The sequence below is a fragment of the Phocoena sinus genome, chromosome 19 (genome assembly GCF_008692025.1).
Source record: "Phocoena sinus isolate mPhoSin1 chromosome 19, mPhoSin1.pri, whole genome shotgun sequence".
Taxonomy (NCBI): Eukaryota; Metazoa; Chordata; class Mammalia; order Artiodactyla; family Phocoenidae; genus Phocoena; species Phocoena sinus.
The window spans coordinates 25,450,402-25,469,506 of record NC_045781.1 but is presented as its reverse complement, the minus strand read 5'-3'; the positions used below and the strand labels follow the sequence as shown (position 1 = coordinate 25,469,506).

General features: G+C 39.8%; 1 protein-coding gene across 2 annotated transcripts in view; it reads right to left on the bottom strand.

The window, feature by feature from the left end:
• The window catches only part of TENT4B (terminal nucleotidyltransferase 4B), a 62,794-nt gene that overhangs the window by 12,346 nt on the left and 31,343 nt on the right, over positions 1-19,105 (bottom strand). For both annotated transcript variants that reach the window (XM_032613949.1, XM_032613950.1), the window contains exons 2-5: positions 4,579-4,703; positions 2,829-2,875; positions 1,283-1,403; positions 68-175 (exon numbers count right to left, since the gene is read on the bottom strand). In XM_032613949.1, coding sequence (XP_032469840.1) covers positions 68-175; positions 1,283-1,403; positions 2,829-2,875; positions 4,579-4,703 — 401 coding nt within the window. The remainder of the gene's footprint in view (positions 1-67; positions 176-1,282; positions 1,404-2,828; positions 2,876-4,578; positions 4,704-19,105) is intronic.

Below are 19,105 nucleotides of genomic sequence, written 5' to 3'. Positions count from 1 at the left end.
AACAGAATCTCAAAACACAACTCCATTTCTAACACTTTCACTGAATAAACACTATAAATTCTCTGACCTTGGTAAAATCTTTGATGAGGTCAGCTGCTCTCACACCATTCTGTACATTAAAGCTGATATCAACTTTCACTTCGGTAAAAGAATCTGTTAATTTAATAATAGGTACCTAGAAAGAGAAGACAGGTAAAATTTAAATACTTTAACCAAATTAAATGACAAAATCAGGGGATGGAAGGTTATCAGACTTGAGGTCTTCACCTCCTCATGAGGACGTAAAAACACTGAGTATTCTGAACACTCCGTACCACAGTTGACTTGGCCTTCTAGATAGTTTACATTACACATTTAGCATTAACCTCATGCAATATATTTGTAGTTTCTACTAACTGAGAGTTTTGAAATCAGGTAACAAAAACTTTCTCAACATTAATATACTTTGGAGAACAGTTTCCAACTCAAGAAAATCAAGAATTATGAACGTCAGCCCAACAGCACCGAACCGTTTCCAATAAGAAAACTGCTAGATTCTTAAGTCACACACAGTAAGTCGCTGGCCTTTTTGGTCAGTTTTGCAAACAGCCCAAAAAACAACCTAACAAGAGAACTTAAAATGTAAGAATGATTCTCAAACGAAAAATGATAGGATGATTTATATGCGATATCAGGAATTCTTTAAAAAAAAAAAAAAAAAAGCTCTATTTCTACCATGTATTAGAAAACACAGGCCAGCAAACTTTGTGTACAGAACTGGATTTCCAAATTAACAGCTTTTAATAAAAAACAATACAAGTTGTTTTGCTCTAATAAAACCTAATATGCAAAAATCCAAACTTCTAAAATAGACATATTTATTTCTAAAATGAGCTTCTGTGAAAATTCTTTAACGTCCATTCCGTTAGTTAAAATATGACTTGATTTACAAAATTTCAATTAATACAATTCTTCAAGGATACAAAGTATGATAGAAAAGCAACAGCTGTGCAACTATAAACTGTATCAGATATCCACATTTTTACTTATGTTTTTTATATTAAAAAATCTCTACAGTATTATGCATGATAAATTGAATAATATTTTTTAAAGAAACGTACAACCAGAATAATTCATTTGTCTCACAAACACAACTTTTTATGTATAAGCACTGTGATCATGAACAAAAGGAAGGAATAACTCACTCACAATCCGACGGTGCTCACCCAAATTAAATTTTAATTTTACAAGTTTCATGCATAAGTAACCTCGAGGGTTTAAGAGGCAATGTTGAAGAACTTACAGTTGCTTTGTCTAGAACTTTCACTGAGTCCTCATCTGCAACCTTATGCTTCCGAAGAGCTTCTTCCAGGGTCCAGAGGGGTAGGTTCTCCCACTTCCCAAACACCACAAGGTCGATGTCACTGAACACAGAGCACACACAAGAGTTGTTTCAAGAAGTGAGAAACTGTACTTAATTTAACTCATTCAAGCTACAGACAGCAGGTTAGTACAATGGAACTCTATTTCTCACCCTGCCCAATGAAGACTAAATGTGTCGGTGAGGACTGTTTTTAGAGAGGAAGTGGAAACTGGTGGTTTTAACAACCTCCTCCTTCTCCTGGTCATTTCCCGGGGTGATTTTAAAAGAAGTAACACCTCAAAAACACCAGTTAACGTTTCCTGTTCATAAAGGCTTCTGGTACTAAAAAACTTAAGACTTTCCAAGTGAATGAGGTTAGCTGATTGTGACTTACATTATTAAGTATAAAAAGCAAGATGCAGGCAGTGTATCTAGTATGCTACCATTTGTGTACAAAAGGAAGAAACACACATTTCCTTTTGTATGCATAGAATATCTCTGGAAGGCTATGCAAAGAACTGGTAATAGCAGCTCCTCCAAGGAGAGAAACTGGGGGAGAGAGGTGGGATCCAGACTTTTCATTGTAATTATGTGTGTGCTCTTTTCAAATCTGAACTAGGTAAATGTAGTACTGTTCATAAAATTTAATTAAATTATTAGAAAGAGTGACTCAGGTTTTGCTGAGGCTCAGAACCTAAATAAGGAAAAATATGAATGGACTCAAAGTTGAATATTTTATGGCTTTTGTAGGCCTAAGACAGCAATGGGAAGAATGGAAATTGCTAGGATCCGTCCACTTTAACACATTTTAAGTTTGGGTAAAGTAGACTGAATCAAACTCAAATGAAAAACATGATGGATGCCTATAGTGCGCTCGAACGTTTGTTAAAAGGGTGAATCTCAGGTTGAGTGCTCTTACCACAATAAAAACAAAAACATCATAAATGTTTTTGCTTCGTAAAGACCACAGCATTTCAATTCTTAGAGGACGGGTACTCACTCCTCAAGGAAGTCTTACTCACCCCCAAAATCACCAACACACACACCCCACCCCCAGCTATATATGGGCCAAGACAGCCCTCATTTGAGAAGACCGAAACAAATAAGAGGCCTGAAAAGACCAAGACTTCCCTCAGAGAAGAGTCTGTACCCTGATTTTCTGAATCAGAACACTGGAACAGGAGCTAATAGTATGAGTTCTCAATAAAAAACGAGAGACCTGGCATTCCAGAGAATACAAAGTTCTAGAGCATAATCAGGTGTTTTACCACAATATGACATTAACATCTGTGTTAGTGGGTTAAGTTACAGGGTTGAACAGTTCTCTGCAGTGATATTCCACTTCAATATAATTCAAATAAAATACAGGTAAGTGAATTTTTGTTTCATAAACCTGCTTTGTTTCAACTCTTACACATTCAACAGTCAAAGCACATACACTCTAAAAATATGTACAATCTCTTATAAGTGCCATAAATGTACTAACCTAGTAGGTAAATACAGGCCAGTTTTAAAACTTCCAAATATCTGGACCTAAAAGAGAAAAAATTGTTATATTAAAATATCAGATGAAAAGCCACCAAGCTATGGAGAAATGCAGGGTTTTGCCACCCTCTACTGGTAATTTTTAGTACTACAAGAGCATTTTTTTTCTAACACCATGCTTTCATGGAGCGGGATCCCGTGGCTTACAGGCAGACATTCGGAATATAGCTTAAACTTATTAGGTTCAAATATCAAATATGTAGACTTAAATAGAATCCTCTCAAAAGTAATGTTCAGGTCACTAATGTTCCCTGATAATCTAGAGATATAATCACAAATCCTTAACTTCTGTTCTCTCAAAAGGAATCTTCGCATAGATTACTGCATTAGGGTCAGACTACTTCAGTTCCAGGACAAGTGCCAGCCTGTAGGCCATCTCCACAGAGAACACCAGGCACTGTCATTATAACGTCATGCTGTGGCATAAAATCAGGACATATCCTATCTCAAACCACAGAGGACAGTGGAAGACTCAGGCAAATATGTGCTTGCAAGTAATTGCAATAAAGGATGAACAATGAAAAAACTTCAACTTTTGAGGTGAGATGGACCCAGGAACCTAATCACAGCCTCGTGCGCCTCCTCTGCAAAAAAAATTGTGGATAAAATCCCCCACCTCAGAAGGAGGAGGACTGATTTAGATCAGGGTTTCTCAAATGCAGCACTGCTGGCATCCGGGGCAGATAATTCTTTGTGTTGAGGAGCTGTCCTGTGCAGCATGTGATGTTTAGCAACCTCCCTGGCCTCTGCTCACTAGATGCCAGGAGCACCTCACCAGTCACGATAATAAAAAGTGTCTCTGACATTGCCAGATGCCTCCTGGGGGAGAAACTTGTCCACGGTTGAAAGCTGTCAATCTAGATCGCATGGGAGGAACAACGTGGTATACAGTGGTTGCTCGATAAAATATTATTAGTGTCCTCCCCTCTTCCCTGTACCTACAGTATCTTATTTGAGGCTTCTTTGTTTTGCCAACTGGACCAGAAAAACTTCCCTGGCTTCACCTTTACCAGCCCATGACGGAGTCTAAAGAAAAGCTATACAACACAATGTACAACGGAATGGATTCTAATAAGTTACTTCTTCGAATGCACAAAATTGTACAACAGACCCTCAAAGGAGCCCTAAAAAGTGAGCGTCCACAATAAGAACCACAAATAAGCAGAGGAAATCTTGGGCAAAAGTTTTGTTCACTGGGTGGGAGCTATACTGGGAGGCAAGGAGTGATTAGAAAAAGAGAAGAAAACAGCAGTTTCAGGAAAGTAGAACACACGCCTGCATTAGCCTAGGAAAACGAATTTCAAATGACGTAAGAAATTCCTACTTGACATCTTCATTCAGCTGTACACAATTATGTAATGTTCATACTGACAGGCTGGAACAAAATAGTAACAGCGTTTTGATACATCACATCCAAATAACCCACTACTACAAGGAGGCTTTATTTGTCTTTCTTCTCTTTATAGTAATGATTCCTAAAAATAGTTTGCAGTTAGTAGCTGCTATTCAGTACTGCAAAGAAACAGTTTTAAGTAAGTCATCCAATTCAACGCAAATAATTAGGAAGCCCAAAATTCTAAAAGCTGAAGAAAATTCTTTGCTTTTAAAATTTCATTAGATCACAACTCTACAGATGCACATACACAGGGATATTACCACCTAAGCACCCTTCTACCCAGACAGGTACTCACGTCAGCACTGGGCCAGAGTTCCTTAATCACACTCTCGATCCTGTTTACCACCTCCATCCGCATCTTCTCCTCCTCTGGTCTTGGGGACATGTATTCATAAAAATCACTTATTTCTTCATGCAGACTGAAAAAAAAAAGCAGAAAAGTTAATATGAGCGGGGCCAGACTAATGAGAAATCACTAGCTTAAATAATCTTACCTAATTAAGTCTATAAGATAACTCAGCTGATGATTTTACATTCATAGATTTCTCACCTTAATTTTAAAGTTACAATTCATGCTAAAATGGGAACGTACAAAATTTAATCAAAATGCCAAAATAAATAAAACAAGAAATTCCGAGAAGCCTTAATAGAAGTGTACTAGCAGCTCTCACAGCACGTATTTATTTGCCTGTGCAGAATATTTGCTGGGTGCTGGTGATTTTTAAATTTCTTAAATTTCAAGTGTAAGGCCTGGCCTCTGCCTTTACACTTCTGATCCAGTAGGTATGAACACAAGAAGATACAGAATCTAGGTGACAAAGACAAGCTTCCTGGCAGTGCGGATGACCCTCTAACCCCTCTGTAATCCATTCCTCACAGGAGCAAAACAGCGTGTCTTTCATAATGTTTGCTTAGTGAATTAAGTGTCAAATGAATAGGTCAGCCAGTGAACATCAGCAAAGACCTGAAAAGAATGGCTGGCAGACAAGGCTCCACGAAGGAGCTAAGAAGACTTCCAGAGACCGAGAGGTACGAGGCACACTCAGGGAGCACCGAGCAAAGGGCACAGCCTGTGGCGGAGGGAGGAGTAAAGGGAGGAACAGCAGCTGAGAGGAAGGCAGCACCTGATGACAGCAGGCTTTGAACGAAAAGCTAAGAAGTTCAGACCTTCCCCGGTGGTAACGGGACTATTTAAATGCTTCTGAGAGGGACCCGGGAAAGACTGACTTAAAAAATGGAGCATTTTAAGAAGATTCATCTGGCAGTGGTGCAAACAATGGATTGGGAAAGAGACGAGACTGGAGGTGGAGGAATGGCTCATAAACTACTGCAACTGTAGAGGAACTAACTAGCTGAAGGCCTGGAGGATGGTGGAAGGAAAGAAATGGGCTCCAGAAGTGCCACACACACGGACACAATGGCTGGGCCGCAGGGCATGACCAGCAATGGAAAGACAGGAGTGAGGACACCTGCAAGGGCTGAGGCCTGAGCGGCTGGGGGCATCAATGAACAAGATGAAAGGAAAAACTAGGCTGGCGAAGGGGGCTGGGTGTAGTCAATTACTACTGCAGAAGAGAAGAAGACGAAAATAGCATTCCTTAACAAGCTGGCGCAACTGTGAAGAGCTACCTCTAGGAGGGAAAACTGAATATAAAACGCGAGGAAGTCTGCTGAACTTGTGTTGGACGCAGACAAGGTGGGAGGCCGGGCTCCAGGTAGCTGGAGGTAAGCCAGAGTGAGGTTGTGCTCGTGGGTCTCAGTCTAGCACCGCTGTGATGGACCAGGAAGCCAGGAGAAGGGCACTAGTTAAATCGCAACGGGTGTCAAGTGCCAGAGGGGAGCATGCTGGGGGGCAGTGGCAGGCAGTGCAGCCTCGAAGCAACAGAATCCAGAAGGAGGGGTGTGCCCGCAGCAGCAAGCCCATTCAGGTCCAGAGCGCGTACGGGATTCACAGGAAGCTAGAAACACCAGGAGATCCAAAACGGTTATAAAGAAAGGAAAGAAAAATGTCTAAGTCCCAACCTCCGCTGGCTATAACATTTAAAATGTGGCTGAGTAGGCAATCAACAGTTTCTGCCTCTTCTGATGTTTTATTTTTAGACAGAGTCAAAAACACTTGAGTTCCAGACTCAGGCTCGGCCTGAGGGCAGCTATGTTCTTTTTGAAAAGCAACTGGCACTTCCTGGCCTTGGTGTCCTCAGGCACGACCAAGGGGTTGGCCACAGGGAGCCTTTTCAGCCCCTTAGTTTCAAACCCTGGGCCATTTGGTAAGGAATGATTTATAGCAACGTTCTGCCTGTTCACTGTGCAATACCACAGAAAACTGGATTTGAAAACTCCAGGGAGTTCTGCAGGTGGAATCAAGTCTTCCTTGGTATGCTTCTAGGTACCCTAGGATCTTCTGATTTTTTTTAAGCTTCCCAGGTTTTAATATATTCTCTAAGGTTATCCCCTTTGGCTTCTTAAAGACAACAGCTAAAATGACTAGTCATTACAGAGTTTACAGCTTGCTTCACTCTTCTGCACTTTTGGCAGGGATGAGGGCCACAAATAAACAACAAAATAAACGGACTAAAAAAAAAATAAAAAAATAATAAACGGACTTCTTGTCTAACTGGATCATCTGCTATGTATCAGAGTTTATTTGTGGTTCGAAAGCATATCACTGTAGAATACTTCCATTTTAACCAATGGAAAAAACCTCCTAAATTTGACTGGTATCTATTCTACAAAGGCCCACTTACACATTTTCTAATTCAAATACAGGCAAAAAATATTTGGCCTGTCTTCCAGTTAATCTTCAAGTCATATGAAACTAAGTAAGAACACTACCGAGCGCCTATGTTCAGGGCATTACAAGGAAAAAGGCTAGTCACACATGATCCTTGCACTGGGTAGTTTCCATCTAATGACGAAAAGAAATACTCATTTGAAGTGGTTTTGTGATGTGTAATATATATATTCTGCACTGTTCCACCACAGGCAGGTTGCAGATAAACAGGAGTGCTTTCCAACGATGATAGCTTCGGGAAATGGAAAGGGGTTGCCTTGCAAGGTAGTAAGGTCCCCGTCACTACGAGTATAAATAAAAAAAACTAGATGACCATGAAGCAAACAAAGGTCTTATAAGAGATTTCTGAACTTGGTAAAAAGTGGAGAAGATTCTAAAATTCCTGTTTATCACTAGGCTTTTAGGTTTCTAACTAGCACATTAATTTGGAGACAAGATATTACAGTTTTACGTGACAAATCCTTAAATCAAGACTACCCTAAACTTTAAAAATCCATGGAACCATCTTCCCATTTAGGAAAATATGGTTCTACAGCTTATCTGTAGATTTGCATTTGCCATATTGGAAGGGGGAAAGAGGAATAAAGGAAAAAGGGAGGGCTATTAAAACAAAAATGTACTGGAACAGCAAGAACAAGAGAACCCATCTCAAGCCTGCCAGGGTCATCTCTTTACCCACACCAAACACAAACATCACTGCCTATATCTCGTCTATATTTAACTAGCTACCTGTAAAATGCTTAAAGAACTAAGTGAGAAATGTTGGTATATTTAGGAAATAAATTTCCAGTAAAGATTTTAAAATAATTCTGAGGGGCTCTATCCCTGTGGACTGCATAATTTTACTGGCATGGTGCCATGTATATCTAGGGGCTTCAAAAATCCTGAAGGAACTGAATCCCATTTTTGGAGTAACTACTGCATGCCTGGCACACTTCTGAGTGACATGATGACCTAATAAAGGCTGGAAACTAGAGAAACTTTGCAAGTTTGCTTTCACATATTAACGCAACTTTATGCCTCTGAAATCAATAACTCAGAGAAAACTTTAGTTTCTCCCACATCTGGGTCAAAACTCAATATGATTAATTAGTAAATATTGCTGTATGCTACATACGCAGCCTTATGGTTTCTCATCTTAAATTAATAAAATACAACTCTCCTGTGATCAAAATTCCTGAGTGATCAAAACACAGTGCCCTCTATCAGGATATCAATGTTTTCTTTTTATAAGATAAAGTGAGCATGAAAGCACATCCACTCCCTGTTTTTAAAGGAAAAGTACATAATATAAAAGCAATATGATAAAGTAGGTGCTAATATACAACTGGAGAGGATACCACCCCCCCAAAAAAACAGAATCAAAATTAATTTGCTGGGGTAAAATTTACATTAATCTCAAAATTAATGATAATACAAAAATTTAAAGTGACAAGGAAGAAATATCAACAAAAAATAGCCTCTGTATTTGAAAAAGTACAACCCCACAGATAATTTAGGTCAAAACAGAGACATGAAAAAAAAAAATTGCTTCTGCTCTGAGAAAAGTTCCACCAGGGAGAAATGTTAGCCTTTCAAAATGGCCCTCAAAGGCTCAGTTTCTCTGGCTATCGAAGGGAAGAACTGCTTCACACCCTTTCAGCTGGGTTGCCCAGGGTGGCGGTGTGAGTCTCTTAGGAGCTTCTGTACCCTCAAAACCAGAGGCAACATGGCAGTCTCCCTGATGCCTCTGGGCCAAGGCAGGCAGATCACCCACTGCTGGCCCTGCTGCTCAACACTGCCCCCTGCAGTTCAGCCAAAATCTGTTCAGGGGCTAACCCTGCTTCCGAGGGACACCTGCCCAGCTTGCAATGTGCCTGAGAACACTGCCACATCAAGGGCAAGCTTTCCAGTTTCCATAACTGAAGTCCTCATTAATTATAACTTCAGATTTACATGAAGGCATTGACAAAGTTCTATTCAATTACTCCCCCCCCAAATTTTAAGATTAATAATAACCAATTTTGACAAGGACATATGGAAAAGGCACTCACATGCTGTATGTAAAAATATAAATTACGACAACCTCTCCAGAGGTTGTTGTATTAATTAGTGATAAATAATGCTTATATAAATAATTTCTAAAATCCCATTATTTCATTAAAATCAGGATCTGGAAGAGTATCTTATCTGCAGTCCTATGTTTACTGCAGCATTATTCACAATAGCCAAGATATGGAAACAACCGAAATGTACATTGACAGATGAACAGATAAAGAAAACATGGTCTATATCTATAATGACATATTATTCAGCCTTAAAAAAGGAAATCTTGCCATTTGCAACATAGACAAACCTGAAGGACATTATGCTAAGTAAAATAAGCCACTCAGAGAAAGACACATACTGCATGATTCCACTTATAGGCAATATTTAAAACAAACTCACAGAAGCAGAGAACAGAATTGTGGATGCTAGGGGCTGGCATGGGGGTGTGGGTGGGGAGTTGTTCAATGGGTATAAAGTTTCAGTTAAACAAGATGAATAACTTCTACAGATATGCTGTACAACACAGTGTCTATAGTTAACAATACTGTGTTATGCACTTAAAAATTTGTTAAGAGGGTAGATCTCATGTTGCATTCTTACCACAAAACAAGTGAGGGGACACAAGGAAACTTTCGCAGGTGCTGGATATATCAATTACCTTGATTGCAGTAATGGTTTCATGGGGGGATGCATATGTCCAAACTCATCAAGTTGAATATCTGCGTGAAATATGTGCAGGTTTTTGTAAAGCTGTTTAAAAACAAATCCCCTTCTTTTCACCCTTCAGAAATATTTCCATGAGGGAACAAGGATATTCACCACAGCATGATTTAGGATACTAAATAACTGAGAAACAGCCTCGATGTCCATCAATGGGATCCAATTAAATAATCATAGGAGTACTCATTGACCTTCCCTTGAACTATAGCCAATAACCCATTAAAAAGAATGATGAAGAGCTAAATGAGCTGAGAGAGAAAGATCTAAGATTTGTTATGTTTAAAAGAAAGGATCCCTTTCATGTACATTAAAAAGACACACACAGGGACTTCCCCGGTGGTCCAGTGGGTAAGACGCCATGCTCCCAATGCAGGGGGCCCAGGTTCGATCCCTGGTCAGGGAAAGAGATCCCACATGCCGCAACGAAGATCCCGCGCGCCACAGCTAAGACCCGGCGCAGCCAAATAAATAAATAAAATAAATTTTAAAAAATAAAATAAAGTAATAAAAACACACACACAAAGAGAGAGAGTCACCATATGTTTCTATTTGCATTACAAGTTTTCTGGAAGGAGAACTGTTAACAGTGATGGCTGTGGGGACAGGGCATGGCAGGAGAAGTAGGGACACTTTAGTTTTTTATTTCATATCACTCTGTATAATCTTGTAATTTTTTTAAAACCACTAGTGCTTATTTGTTTGTCTGCTTTTCTAACAGGAATCATCATTATCTGTTGGGAGAGATTACAGGTCACTTGTCATCTTCTTTATATTTTCCATGTGAAAAATACACACGTGTGTGTATTTCCCCAAAGCTTCGCCCCCACAGAACACGGTCTATATACCATACTGTTTATGGTGACTAAACCTGGTGAGTGAATTTGGGGGTGGGAAGAGACTCACTTTTTTTAAAGTATACACTGATATATATATAGTCTATCATTTAAAATGCATACACGTTAATTACCATTGTATATTTTTATAACAAGGAAAAATATCATTAAAGAAAATTAACACTTAAAGGAAAAAGACTCAGCTTACTCTAATAATCGAGCTTTGCAGACCAAAAGGCTACACACCAGGCAGCTGGAAGACTTGAGCAGAGAGGGACCCCAAACCCGGGCACGCAGCAACTGACACATGACACAGTTGGGAAGTTACGGCATGCATGATGCAGTGAGTATAGTAGTAAGTTTCTGCTGCTGTCTGACTCACCCCTTCTAGGGACTTAAATGTGTGTGTATATGTAAGACAAATTTCTGGAAGAATACATAAAACTGCTCGCAGTGGTTTCCTCTGGGGGGAGGGGGTGGGACTGAGGTCTGAGGTATAGGGATTTATACAGCCTTTTGTACTGTTTGATTTTTTTCAAATGCAAGTAGGCACCAAGAGAAGTGAATAACAGCAAGCCCTGGGGCAATCCCTAGAGCAGTCTGAGTGACATCTTCAGGAGGCTCTAGAATTTGATTTTTACAAAGAAATTGTCACACACACACCCCCACACACCCACACACATGTCCTATATTTCCGGCTGCCGGCTAGACTCCTCTACCTATATGTCACCTCAAACTCATTCAAAATGAAATTCCTTGTCTTCTTCCAAAACCTAGCCTTCCTGCTTGCATTTTCTTCCCTGAGTTGTTTCCCCAAAATGGAAACCAAACTGGTCTCCCAGCCCCTAGCTTTTCCCTTCTCTGGGCCATCTTCCACGTGATCACCCTTCCTCAAGCTATCTGTGTCATTTCCTGATGCCTCTTCCCCCCCAGTACAGCCACAAAGAACTGTGCTGGTACACGCCAGGCCTCCTCAAGAGCCCCGCCCTTGTACAGGCAGGCCCTGTGCCTGGAACACCTTTTTACTCAGCCTTTGCGAGCTCCACTAGCACCTCCTCAGTCAAGTTCCCAGAAGCAGTGTCACTTCAGCTCCTCCGCAGCGCTCCTGCCCCTCTAGTCTTAGTCCTACCTCCGGCCCAGCAGTCAACCCAGCGAGTTCACAGCAGATGCCCTGCTCACAGGCCTCCCTGCTCCGACTCGACTCTCCGAGGCAGCTCTGTGTCCCCAGACCCAGGACACAGTACAGAAAAGCACTTCTTGAGGAAGGGACCCTCAGCTGACATATGTACATCTACCCACACCCACGTCCACATGTCATAAAACTTCATGTCAGGCATAGAAGATAAGAATTTTGATTTTAGGCGCTAAATATAGGAGTTCACACAAATAGGAAACACACTTACATACTAGAACACTTGAGAGAGAGTGCGAAAGGGATTTCCTGTCAGGAGACAGCGCAGGGCTTTAGGTCATGTCTCTTAGCCATTTGCCCCCAGACCTATCTGAAGAGGTGAGACATTCTTCCCTCAAAAAAGCATTAGGAAAAAGTTGTCTTCAAGTAGAAACAAATGCCAAAGGCATTTATAACCAGGGGAACATGAAGCTTCTTTCTTCACAGCTCTATCTCACCATAATTCACTTCCAATATTTTAAAATCAAATTGGCAGTCTTACACTCCAAATAGGGACAACTCAGTTGAGAATTTAACAGTGAGAAGACATGGTATTTGAGGGTCATGTTATCCACAAAAAACAAAACCAACGTAATAAAAACCAAATTTGACAGATTTTTGGCAGTAAAATTATATTTAAACACGGACATCAGGATCTGAGATTAAGAATACCAGCTTTTATTTTGGTTGTAATCAAGAGAAAAAACAATAATATATAAAAGCACTAAAGAGAAGCAATTTTTAAAACCCTGAAGTTATAATAAAAATAACTGAACCTGGGGCTTCCCTGGTGGTCCAGTGGTTAAGACTCCCCTGCCTCCAGTGCAGGGGACGCAGGTTTGATCCCTGGCTGGGGAACTAAGATCCCACGTGCCACGCACGTGGCGTGGGAAGGAAAGAAAGGAAAGAAAGGGAGGGAGGGAGGGAGAGGGAGAGGAAGAGGGAGGGAGGGAGAAAGAGAGAGAGAGAGAGAGAGAAAGGGAGAGAGAGAGAGAGAAAGGGAGAGAGAGAAAGAGAGAAAGAAAGAAAGAGAGAGAGAAAGAGGGAAAGAAAGAAAGAAAGGGAGAAAGAGAGAGAGAAAGAAAGAGAAAGAGAAAGAAAGAAAGAAAGGAAGGAAGAAAGGAGAAAGAGAGAAAGGAAGAAAGAAAGAAAGAAATGTGTCTCAAACTGGCCCTGTAGATACTTCTTCTAAGTCCATATGTTCTCTATAAGAATTTTTAAATTGTGTGTTTTCACTTCAATATTACTCTAATAAAATTAGCATGAGCTTGTTCTGGATCATCCAGATGCTTCTCTGGAAACAGAGAGCTGCCCAGGGATTCTCCAGCCCACATGTGCTGTTGTGTTTACCATCAAGCTAAGGCCAAAGAAGAGGATTTTAATTGGTCTGTACTAACAGTCAAGAACAGGGTAAGACCTGATACATGTATCACACATATATGCCAAGTAAAGGTCAAACGGCACCCCTGAACATTTCTACAGTTTTCAGAATCGAGAAAAATGATGAGAGAACTGAGTTGTCACATGGCAAGGTACCAAAGGCATTTCCAGTGCATTCCCAACACCACAGCAGGCAATATCATATTTACATTGAGAGTAGCAATATGATCTGCGTAAAACATCATCTGTCCCATAAATTAATTTTAATTTTATTGATTCTGTCATTTTATCTGTATTTACCTGGTTGTTTTGTTTTTGTAACCTTTTTTAAGCATAAGAAATTTATCTTTGTGTGCATTCTTACATTATAATAAAAATAACTCAAGCTAGGGTGCCAAGAGCAGTCGATGGAGAAAGGACAGTCTTTTCAAAAAATGGTGCTGGGGGGCTTCCCTGGTGGCGCAATGGTTGAGAGTCCGCCTGCCGATGCAGGGGACACGGGTTCGTGCCCCGGTCCGGGAAGATCCCACATGCCGCAGAGCGGCTAGGCCCATGAGCCATGGCCACTTAGCCTGTGCGTCTGGAGCCTGTGCTCCGCAACAGGAGAGGCCACAACAGTGAGAGGCCCGTGTACTGGAAAAAAAAAAAAAAAAAAAGAGAGTGAAAAGACAACCAACAGAATGGGAGAAAATATTTTCAAATCATCTATCTGATAAGGGATTAATATCCAAAATATACAAAGAACTCCTACAATTCAACAACAAAATCAAATCCCAATTCAAAAATGGACAAAGGACTTGAATGGACATTTCTCCAAAGAAGAACTATGGATAACCAATAAGCACATGAAAAGATACTCAACATCAATAGTCATTAGAGAAATGCAAATCAGTACCATCAGATTACTTCAACCCATTAGGATGGCTATTATCAAATAAACAGAAATTAACAAGTGTTGGTGAAATGTGGAAAAATCGGAACCCTCCTGCATTGCGGGTGGGAATATAAAATGATTAGCTCAGGTGGAAAACTGTGGCAGTTCCTTAAAAAGTAGAATTACCATATGATGCAGCAATTCCACTCCTAGGTATAAACCCAGAAGAACTGAAAGCAGAAACTCAAGATATTTATACACCAATGTTCATAGCATTATTCACAATAGCCAAAAGGTGGAAACAAACCAAATGTCCATCAACAGATGAGTGGATAAACAAAATGTGGAATATTAGTTGGCATTAAAAACGAAGGATAGGGCTTCCCTGGTGGCGCAGTGGTTGAGAGTCCGCCTGCCGATGCAGGGGACACAGGTTCGTGCCCCAGTCTGGGAAGATCCCACATGCCGCGGAGCGGCTGGGCCCGTGAGCCATGGCCGCTGAGCCTGCGCATCGGGAGCCTGTGCTCCACAAACGGGAGAGGCCACAAGAGTGAGAGGCCCGCGTACCGACAAAAATAAAATAAATAAATAAAAACGAAGGATATTTTGATATATGTCATAACGTGCATGTTAAGAACATTATGCTAAGTGAAACAATAAGTCAGACACAAAAGGACAAATATTGTATGTTTCCATTTATATGAAGTACCTAGAATAGGCAAATTCAGCGGGAAAGCAGAACAGAGGTTAGTTACCAGGGGCTGGAGGGGAGGGGGGAAAGGGGAGTGACAGTTTAATGGGTAGATAGTTTCTGCTTGGAATGACGAAAAATTCTGGAAACTGATAGTGGTGACGGTTGGACAGTGATGTGAATGTACTTAATGCCACTGAACTGTATACTTAACAATGGTAAATTTTATGTTATGTATATTTTATCACAATAAGAAAAACTTAAGCTAACACTGGATATCTGCCAAAAATATTTTATGAAGATCCTAATCTGAGAAACACTGCTACAGAGTTAGAATTAAAAATTAAACCATTTATGTAATGTTTAAAAATATAGACACCAATGGTATATATTGCTACGGATGTAAACACAGAAGCATAAAAACATCAGCGTTGCAAGAGCGGTTACCTCTGGGAAAGGAGGGAGGTAAATGGGAGGTATGCCAAACAGTGTTCAAGTGTACCTGAAAAGTTATATTCCTTATGTAAAGGAAAAAAAAGAAAAAAAAAATGGAAGAAAAGAAGGAAGGGAGGGAGAGAAAAAAGGGAAAAAGTCAAATTTGTTAAATCCAGATGGTGGGTACTCAGGGGTTCATTGCTATTCTGTATCCTCTACATATGTTTGAAATAATTAATCATAAAAATTTGAAATGACTAAGAATCAAAAGTTTACATAATAAGTAATTAAAACTTCCTTTAGCCATTCTACACAATGAATGAGCAGACAGCCCAGACACAGGCCACGTTCCCAATTTACCATCAAGAGCACCTTCTACTTCCCATCTTCCCCTCTCCCCATAGATCTAAGCTGCCATCAACAAGCAGTCAGAGTTGTCAATCAGCATTCACTAGCCAGACTTTTCTATCTCTCACTCCGAGACCATAATTGGTCTTACAATTTTTGCTTGCCTCCAAAATTGCAAGTTAAAAAAAACACTAATTCCCATTAGAATTAATGTAAAAACTGCAGCATTTCTACATACAATTAAATTCATACCAGGCTAGTAGTAATACAGTTACAATTGGTTCATAATTACTTACTGCAGGTAACTGAAAATTGTCAATAAAAGGCAAAAATTCCCAAATAAGCCAGAACTTGGAAGCAACTGCAACTTGGAGCTTTGCTACTTTGCCAGTTATATCAAAAGTGTACAAATAAGATCAGGGTAGAAATAACCCTAGAGCCATTCATAGTCATTCTTTCTCTCTCTCTCCCTCTCTCTCTCCCTCTCCCTCTCCCTCTCTCTCTCTCTCTCTCTCTCTCACACACACACACAACACACAATTAGATCTTTTTTTTTTCTTTTAGCCAAGACACTATTTCCATGTAAGTATGGGAGATGTAAAAGTACACCAGGCTCAAAATGACACTAAGAACCAAAAGAGGGAACACTCCTAGGTATCTATCCAAGGGAAATGAAAACGTATACCCACGCAAAAGCTGTTCATAACAGCATTATTCACAATAGCCAAAAAGTGGAAACAATCCAAGTGTCCATCAATTGATGAATGGATAAACAAAATGTGGACACAGTGAAATGTTATTCAGCCACATAAAGGCATGATACATACTACAACATGGATGAACCTTAAAAACACGCTAAGTGAAAGAAGGCACACACAAAAGGACACCTAAGCTATATAATTCCATTTACATGAAATGCCCAAAATAAGCAAATCCGTAGAGATAGAAAGTAACTGCTAGTGGATGTGAGGCTTGTTTTGGGGGTGATGAAAATATTCTAAAACTTATTCTGATGATAGCTGCACACCTCTGTGAATATACTAAAAGACATCTGAACTGTACATATCTCAGTGAGGCTATTATCAGGGAAAAGAGAAAAAACAAGGACAAGCTGCCATTACAGACCCCAAAAGATTCTGCCTCAACTTGTATGTTGCCACAAAGCAAAATAAGAGGAATAGGAGAGTCTATAAGTCAATAGAAAGAAGACTTGTATATCCAGGTGGTAAATGACTTAACACAAACCCAAAACAAAATAACTTGACATTTTACTTAGCACATGGACCAAGGTAACAGGCAAATTGTTAACGCTTTTTGAAATACTGAAAGACCCAAAAAGGACCTAGGGATCCCAGGGTCAACATGTATCTAAGGCATTCAGAACTTTTAACGCAACATCAATCTAATCCGAGAGTCCCAATAGCTTCTCTACATGTCATTAGAGAGTCCATGAATCTGCGCCTGCCCACCTCAGCTCCCTCCTGGGCACTGCTGGTTTCACAGGATAATCCTCAAGCATCCACAGAAGTCAAAAACGAAAAAACAAAAACAAAAACTCTTTTCACCATTAACTTCCCTAACAATGAGCATATATTATATGTCCTTAAGTTTACCATTACTTAGGGAGTCTTGTCTCATTTTATGGAAAGTTATATAAATCTGAATAAGTCTTTGACATTCTCCATTGGAAGACACAACCACCCATTTCTGGAACTGCTGAATCCCTCATGTAATTACCTCTTTCCTGGGCATATGATCTTCTGGTCAAGGACAAACTGCCAATGTTCTAATTCAGTGGTGCCAAGTTCATTATTACCTCACTTTCAGATAAGAAAGTGATACGCGTGAGAAAAATCAGAACATTAACACACTAGAAACTTCAAAGTAGAATAATAATACAGCCAACACATTTACACATACCTCAACAAACAAACACACACACCAACAAACCCATGAGGCAAAAATCTCACAACCACTATTCCATGACAAAAATAAGTAAACGGATAAAGCCCAAATCTACTTGGGGGTAGGGGGTGCAGGGTAGGAGCCTGGGAGCCTTCAGAAAAGCGGTAACAGTTTCCCTCATTCACCGTTAACCTTCACAGATGGAGAAACTGGCTCAAAAGTAAACAACACTTATAAGTATGTTTCTCATGCTTTATTCACAACAGAAAATGAAAAGCAACTTAGATGTCCAACAACAAGGGCGTGCTTTAGTAAACCCTGGTATATAGTTATGTAGGAAAATATGGTCTACCCTCTCCAAAAAACACTGCATCGTAGACTATATAAATACACGGAAAAGACCATGCAAAATGTAAACTAGGAGAAGCAATAAGATCTTTCAAGTAGAAGAAAATTGTATATTTTTAAATGGATCTTTTACAATGACACTTAAATAAGAGTTTATGGAGACTAATATTAGTTGATAATTTTTAATGAAGAGCTTCTTTGAAGTGGCACATTTGTTGTTATTGTACAGTCAAGTTGATCAAATATACAATACAAATTACTGAATATACAACGTAAAGTTTCTAACACTATTATGAAAGGCAAGCACCAAAGAAAATGCAGAACTCATCAAATTCTCTTGATATTTCTTGCTGTTTTGACACAATTATTCTGGCTACCATTATCTGTTAATCATCTTCACATCACTAACCTAATTCAGCGTTTTTTATAAACTATTTCCAAGTCAGCAGCCAGCACAATGGCACTGGGCATGAAGACATTCAGGGTCTGCGGAGCAAACCCAAAACACTCCTCAAATTTTTGACAATTATAAACAAAAAAATTGCTCTGCTACTTGTGTGTCTTCACTGAAATATTTGCAAATTCAATGAAGTCCAGAAAATTCTCCTGAGTTCCCCTCCTCAACACTTCTGCAGCATGACCTGGCTGGAGGACAATTTAGCATTTTGCCCCAGCAATCACAGCACATGTGCACACAGAGGCATCCACAAGAATGTTCACTGCAGCACTGGAATAGGAAACAGTGGAAACAACATTTGTGCTCACCAGGAGGAAAATGGCTTTAAAAATTATGGTACAACTACACAGTTGAATTCTACACAGCACGTGAACTGACACGAAAAAATTTCCAAGATACATTATTTGGAAAAAACCAAAATTTACAAAATAAAGTCCACCCAGTAGGAAAAGTTCTGGGAGGATCCACAGGACACTGGAAACAATCACTACCTCTGAAGAAGAGGCTGGAGCTAAGAATAAGAATGGTGGTCAAAGGAGACTCCTGACTTTTCTGTAACGTTTTGAGTTTTTACAAGGAGAATAAATTCATGCCTTATTTCCATAATTATAATTTAAGAAAAATCTCTGGATCATAACTTGCATGTGATTTATCTAATATTCCACTAAGGGAATTCAAATCTGTATGAACACAGGTGGTTTGGGTCTAACTGATAAAGGGCATTGAAGGTGCCCTGTCTTCACATTTAAATACAAAAACACACTTCCCTCTGTACCTCTCCAACAATGTAAATATGTTTCCTTCCTTAAAAACAACCCCAGACACCCTCCTCGCCAAAAAA